General features: G+C 44.1%; 1 protein-coding gene across 1 annotated transcript; it reads left to right on the forward strand.

Moving 5' to 3' along the window:
- The first annotated feature begins 5,877 nt into the window (after nucleotides 1-5,877).
- Nucleotides 5,878-7,416, forward strand: LOC116364155 (gastrula zinc finger protein XlCGF71.1-like). The gene is given in 2 exon segments (XM_031817392.1): nucleotides 5,878-6,717; nucleotides 6,719-7,416. Coding segments are annotated over 2 exon segments (813 nt in total). The 5' UTR covers nucleotides 5,878-6,124; the 3' UTR covers nucleotides 6,939-7,416.
- The last annotated feature ends 243 nt before the right edge of the window (nucleotides 7,417-7,659 follow it).

The raw sequence follows: 7,659 nt of genomic DNA on the forward strand, positions 1-7,659 counted from the left end.
CAAAATAAATAAATAAATTAAAATTAAATACAGTTGGGAAAGAGGTAGTTGTTTGGGCTAAATTATAGGTGGGCTATGTACAGGTGCAGTAATCTGTGAGCTGCTCTGACAGTTGATGCTTAAAGCTAGTGAGGGAGATAAGTGTTTCCAGTTTCAGAGATTTTTGTAGTTCGTTCCAGTCATTGGCAGCAGAGAACTGGAAGGAGAGGCGGCCAAAGAAAGAATTGGTTTTGGGGGTGACTAGAGAGATATACCTGCTGGAGCGTGTGCTACAGGTGGGAGATGCTATGGTGACCAGCGAGCTGAGATAAGGGGGGACTTTACCTAGCAGTGTCTTGTAGATGACATGGAGCCAGTGGGTTTGGCGACGAGTATGAAGCGAGGGCCAGCCAACGAGAGCGTACAGGTCGCAATGGTGGGTAGTATATGGGGCTTTGGTGATAAAACGGATTGCACTGTGATAGACTGCATCCAATTTGTTGAGTAGGGTATTGGAGGCTATTTTGTAAATGACATCGCCAAAGTCGAGGATTGGTAGGATGGTCAGTTTTACAAGGGTATGTTTGGCAGCATGAGTGAAGGATGCTTTGTTGCGAAATAGGAAGCCAATTCTAGATTTAACTTTGGATTGGAGATGTTTGATATGGGTCTGGAAGGAGAGTTTACAGTCTAACCAGACACCTAAGTATTTGTAGTTGTCCACGTATTCTAAGTCAGAGCCGTCCAGAGTAGTGATGTTGGACAGGCGGGTAGGTGCAGGCAGCGATCGGTTGAAGAGCATGCATTTAGTTTTACTTGCATTCAAGAGCAATTGGAGGCCACGGAAGGAGAGTTGTATGGCATTGAAGCTTGCCTGGAGGGTTGTTAACACAGTGTCCAGAGAAGGGCCGGAAGTATACAGAATGGTGTCGTCTGCGTAGAGGTGGATCAGGGACTCACCAGCAGCAAGAGCGACCTCATTGATGTATACAGAGAAGAGAGTCGGTCCAAGAATTGAACCCTGTGGCACCCCCATAGAGACTGCCAGAGGTCCGGACAGCAGACCCTCCGATTTGACACACTGAACTCTATCAGAGAAGTAGTTGGTGAACCAGGCGAGGCAATCATTTGAGAAACCAAGGCTGTCGAGTCTGCCGATGAGGATATGGTGATTGACAGAGTCGAAAGCCTTGGCCAGATCAATGAATACGGCTGCACAGTAATGTTTCTTATCGATGGCGGTTAAGATATCGTTTAGGACCTTGAGCGTGGCTGAGGTGCACCCATGACCAGCTCTGAAACCAGATTGCATAGCAGAGAAGGTATGGTGAGATTCGAAATGGTCGGTAATCTGTTTGTTGACTTGGCTTTCGAAGACCTTAGAAAGGCACGGTAGGATAGATATAGGTCTGTAGCAGTTTGGGTCAAGAGTGTCCCCCCCTTTGAAGAGGGGGATGACTGCAGCTGCTTTCCAATCTTTGGGAATCTCAGACGACACGAAAGAGAGGTTGAACAGGCTAGTAATAGGGGTGGCAACAATTTCGGCAGATAATTTTAGAAAGAAAGGGTCCAGATTGTCTAGCCCGGCTGATTTGTAGGGGTCCAGATTTTGCAGCTCTTTCAGAACATCAGCTGAATGGATTTGGGAGAAGGAGAAATGGGGAAGGCTTGGGCGAGTTGCTGTTGGGGGTGCAGTGCTGTTGTCCGGGGTAGGAGTAGCCAGGTGGAAAGCATGGCCAGCCGTAGAAAAATGCTTATTGAAATTCTCAATTATGGTGGATTTATCAGTGGTGACAGTGTTTCCTATCTTCAGTGCAGTGGGCAGCTGGGAGGAGGTGTTCTTATTCTCCATGGACTTTACAGTGTCCCAGAACTTTTTTGAGTTAGTGTTGCAGGAAGCAAATTTCTGCTTGAAAAAGCTAGCCTTGGCTTTTCTAACTGCCTGTGTATAATGATTTCTAGCTTCCCTGAACAGCTGCATATCACGGGGGCTGTTCGATGCTAATGCAGAACGCCATAGGATGTTTTTGTGTTGGTTAAGGGCAGTCAGGTCTGGGGAGAACCAAGGGCTATATCTGTTCCTGGTTCTAAATTTCTTGAATGGGGCATGTTTATTTAGGATGGTTAGGAAGGCATTTTTAAAAAATATCCAGGCATCCTCTACTGACGGGATGAGATCAATATCCTTCCAGGATACCCCGGCCAGGTCGATTAGAAAGGCCTGCTCGCAGAAGTGTTTCAGGGAGCGTTTTACAGTGATGAGTGGCGGTCGTTTGACCGCTGACCCATTACGGATGCAGGCAATGAGGCAGTGATCGCTGAGATCTTGGTTGAAGACAGCAGAGGTGTATTTAGAGGGGAAGTTGGTTAGGATGATATCTATGAGGGTGCCCGTGTTTAAGGTTTTGGGGAGGTACCTGGTAGGTTCATTGATAATTTGTGTGAGATTGAGGGCATCAAGTTTAGATTGTAGGATGGCTGGGGTGTTAAGCATGTTCCAGTTTAGGTCGCCTAGCAGCACGAACTCTGAAGATAGATGGGGGGCAATCAGTTCACATATGGTGTCCAGAGCACAGCTGGGGGCAGAGGGTGGTCTATAGCAGGCGGCAACAGTGAGAGACTTGTTTTTAGAGAGGTGGATTTTTAAAAGTAGAAGTTCAAATTGTTTGGGTACAGACCTGGATAGTAGGACAGAACTCTGCAGGCTATCTTTGCAGTAGATTGCAACACCGCCCCCTTTGGCAGTTCTATCTTGTCTGAAAATGTTGTAGTTTGGAATTAAAATGTCTGAGTTTTTGGTGGTCTTCCTAAGCCAGGATTCAGACACAGCTAGAACATCCGGGTTGGCAGAGTGTGCTAAAGCAGTGAATAGAACAAACTTAGGGAGGAGGCTTCTAATGTTAACATGCATGAAACCAAGGCTATTACGGTTACAGAAGTCGTCAAAAGAGAGCGCCTGGGGAATAGGAGTGGAGCTAGGCACTGCAGGGCCTGGATTCACCTCTACATCGCCAGAGGAACATAGGAGGAGTAGAATAAGGGTACGGCTAAAAGCTATGAGAATTGGTCGTCTAGAACGTCTGGAACATAGAGTAAAAGGAGGTTTCTGGGGGCGATAAAATAGCATCAAGGTATAATGTACAGACAAATGTATGGTAGGATGTGAATACAGTGGAGGTAAACCTAGGTATTGAGTGATGAAGAGAGAGATATTGTCTCTAGAAACATCGTTGAAACCAGGAGATGTCATTGCATGTGTGGGTGGTGGAACTAATAGGTTGGATAAGGTATAGTGAGCAGGACTAGAGGCTCTACAGTGAAATAAGCCAATAAACACTAACCAGAACAGAAATGGACAAGACATATTGACATTAAGGATAGGCATGCTTAGTCGAGTGATCAAAAGGGTCCGGTGAGTGGAGAGGTTGGTTGGTGATTTAGACAGCTAGCCAGGGCATCGGTAGCAAGCTAGCATAGGATGGAGGTCTGTTAGCCACCCCTTACGTTCCGTCAGTAGATTAGTGGGGTTCCGTGTGGTAGAGGGGATTAATCCAAATCACACAACAACAACAAAAATAAAAACAATAGATATAGTTATAGAGGCCCAAGAAGAAAAGATAATAATAATAATTTAAAAAATAATTTAAAAAAAAATAATAATTAAAAAATTGTCCGATTGTCTATTCAGATAGCAGCCGGTAAGACAGCTAACGGTTAGCAGGCCGCAGATGGGCATTCAGGTAACGTCGCGACGGAGGAGCCGGCCGAATAACTCCTTCGGGTAGATAACGTCGGCAGTCCAGTTGTGAAGGCCCGGTGGGGCTCCGCGAAGGCAGTAAAACGGGTCCGGATAGGTGACTGCAGCCCAGGTGTGATTGATGGAACTCAGGAGTGATTGACGGAGCTTGCTAGCTCCGGATCAATTGATGTTTGCTCCGGAATCGACGAAGGCCGATGGTCACACGGATAGCAGCTAGCTAGCTGTGAGATCCGGGTATGAATGTCCAGGGACATGGAGAGAAAAATTGGTCCGGTATGTTCCGTTCCGAGCCGCGCTGCGCCGTACAGAACTGGCGATAGATTTTCGAGCTAAAGGATAGCTGATGACCACAAACCGTGGTTAGCTGAATATTAACGATTTGCCAGTAAAGGAGCTAACTAGCTTCTGAACTAGCTTCTGGATTAGCTTCTGGCTAGTTTCAGGCTAGCTTCTTGGAGTTTCTGGCTAGCTTCTTGGAGGATTACAGATCTGAGGTAAATAATACTTTTTTATAAATATACATTGGTGAGGCGGGTTGCAGGAGAGTGTTTTGAAGATGAGTTGATGGAAAATAAAAATAAAATGTATGTGAAAAAGTTGTAAATATATATATATACAGGACACGACAAGACGAGGACAAAAGACGTCTGAACTGCTATGCCACCTTGGAGAGCTTGGAGAGCTCCAACCTTGGAGAGCTCCAACCTTGGAGAGCTCCACCTTGGAGAGCTTGGAGAGCTCCAACACTTTACATGTTGCGTTTATAATTTGTTTATTGTAGTTACTATCAGTTTTAGGAACATCTTTCCAAATATTTCACCTTATTTTTTACTTTACCCAAAATATGACATCAGTGATAATCAAAAAGTTGAAAATCTGTGAATGTCTAAATAAGAAATTGGGCCATTTAAACAGCAGGTGTCGAACCCTTTCGACAACGGAGAGATTTTACTGATGTGCTTTGTGTCTTCGACTTAAAAACAAGTCAGTAGAACGTGGAATGAAGCCTCTAGTGTAATGTGGGACCGGATGGCAGCTATTTAAGTCACTGGTCTGGCAGAATGCCAGTCATTATATCGCCTTGCGTTCCATTACTCTGTAGACAAAATGAATGCTCCGGTTGGAACGTTATTGGATATATATGATAATAACATCCTGAAGATTGATTCTCTACTTAGTTTGACCAGTTTATTCGACCTGGAATATCACTTTTTGAAGTTTTTGTCCGAGTTCGCCTGGACCAGCGGCAGTTTTTGGACGTGTGAACTAAACGTGCTAGCAAAAGTAGCTAATTGGACACTAGTAATGGACATTATGGAACAAAACAATGATTTGTTGCGGAACTAGGATTCCTTGCACTGCATTCTGATGAAAGATCATCAAAGGTAAGGGAATATTTATGATGTAATTTCGTATTTCTGTTGACTCCAACATAGCGGAGAAATATATTTACTTCTGAGCATTGTCTCAGATTATTGAATGGTATGCTTTTTTCGTAACATTTAAAAAAAAATCTGACACAGCGGTTGCATTAAGAACCAGTGTATCTTTAATTATATGTAAAACATGTGTCTTTCGGCAAAGTTTATGATGAATATTTGCATACACTCCAGAATGTTATGAAGAGTGATCAGATGAATTACAAAGTCCCTCTTTGCCATGCAAATGAACTGACCCCCCCCCCCCCAAAAAAAAACTAGAAGCTTCAAAAGGAGGGTGGTGCTTGGAATCATTGTTCTTCCTCTGTCACCCATGGTTACCTGCAAGGAAACACGTGCCGTCATCATTACTTTGCACAAAAAGGGCTTCACAGGCAAGGATATAGCTGCCAGTAAGATTGCACCTAAATCAACCATTTATCGGTTCATCAAGAACTTCAAGGAGAGCGGTTCAATTGTTGTGAAGAAGGCTTCAGGGCACCCTGTTACGGTTTTCTTTAGGTGAAAGAGAGTCGGACCAAAATGCAGCGTGGTATTCCTGATACATGTTTAATGACGATGAAAATACGAACAATACAAAAACAACAAACGTAACGTGAAAACCTATACAGCCTATCTGGTGACAACAAACACAGAGACAGGAACAATCACCCACGACACACTCAAAGAATATGGCTGCCTAAATATGGTTCCCAATCAGAGACAACGATAAACACCTGCCTCTGATTGAGAACCACTTCAGGCAACCATAGACTTACCTAGAAAACCCCACTAAGCCACAATCCCAATCCCACACTAAGATTGTTAAAACTGGTCTTAGGTTATTGAGGGATCTGATTAGGATTTACCCGTTTTATAATGTGGAGGTTTCTTTCGGTCTCTATTTTTCATTTAAACACTGTCTTTGGCAGGAGAAAGACCAGACTCAGAGGAACCAGAACCAGGGATGTCCAAACCAGCAAGAAGACACCAGTGCTCTTACTGTGGAAAGGGTTGTAACAGGTTAGGGGCCCTGAAACAGCACGAGAGAATACACACAGGGGAGAAGCCTTTCCACTGCTCCCAGTGTGGCAAGTGTTTCAGCCGGTCAGAAACCCTGAAAGCCCATGGGATAGTACATACAGGGGAGAAGCCTTACCACTGCTCCCAGTGTGGCAAGTGTTTTAACCGGTTATGGGCCCTGAAACAGCACGAGAGTATACACACAAGGGAGAAGCCTTACCACTGCTCCCAGTGTGGGAAGTGTTTCGGCAGGTCAGAATTCCTGAAAGCCCATGAGCTAGTACATACAGGGGAGAAGCCTTACCACTGCTCCCACTGCGAGAAGTGTTTTAAGCGGTTAAGGAATCTGAAAGACCATGAAAGAATACACACAGGGGAGAAGCCTTACCACTGCTCCCAGTGTGGCAAGTGTTTTAAGCAGTTAGGGAATCTGAAAGACCACGAAAGAATACACACAGGGGAGAAGCCTTACCACTGCTCCCAGTGTGGCAAGTGTTTTAAGCGGTTAGGGAACCTGAAACGACACGGGCTAGTACACAGGGGAGAAGCCTTACCACTGCTCCCAGTGTGGCAAGTGTTTCAACCATTCAGGGAATCTGAAACAGCACGAGAGAATACACGCAGGAGAGAAGCCTTACTGCTGCTCCCAGTGTGGAAGGAGTTTTTACCATAAAAACAGCCTGAACCAACATGAGAAAATACACAGATGGGAGATGCATTACCACTCCACCCAGGGTGCAAAGCTTTTGCCCATTTAGGAAGCCTGAAAGAGCATGACACAGAGAATGTTTACAAAAGCTTAGACTTTGGGAAAACATATTACTCATAACAATCACTTAAACGTCATTAGAGAATCCACACAGGAGAGAGAAATTGCTTCTCTTAGCATGTATATTGATATTTCACATCTCATTTTTCTTACAATTCATCAGAGAACATACCCAGTGCTCCCGTTGTCTTATATTGTTGCCTATAATGTGTTGACCTGTTTTTACCATATGAAATTGATGAGGAATTTAAAAACTGTATGTTTGAAAAACTTGGGGCCAAAGGAGTGGCTAATAAGTCTGGCTGCACATCTGGCTGGCTTACATACTGCAAATTGAGAAATGATGTGACCTATTATGTGACACATGTAATCAAATTTATTACGAAGCCATAATGAAATACATACACAGGTGCTGTTCCAATTGACTCCAATGATGTCAATTAGCCTATCAGAAGCTATAGACATAATTTTCTGGCATTTTCCAAGGCTGTTTAAAGGCACAGTCAACTTAGTGTATGTAAACTTCTGACCCACTGGGGTTGTGTAATAATCTGTCTGTAAACAATTGTTGGAAAAATGACTTGTGTCATTAACACAGATGTCCTAACCGACTTGCCAAAACTATAGTTTGTTAACAAGAAATGTGTGGAGTGGTTGAAAAATGAGTTATAATGACTCCAACCTAAGTGTATGTAATCTTTAGCTTCAAC

Source organism: Oncorhynchus kisutch, unplaced genomic scaffold, assembly GCF_002021735.2.
Source record: "Oncorhynchus kisutch isolate 150728-3 unplaced genomic scaffold, Okis_V2 scaffold1012, whole genome shotgun sequence".
NCBI classification, from domain to species: Eukaryota; Metazoa; Chordata; class Actinopteri; order Salmoniformes; family Salmonidae; genus Oncorhynchus; species Oncorhynchus kisutch.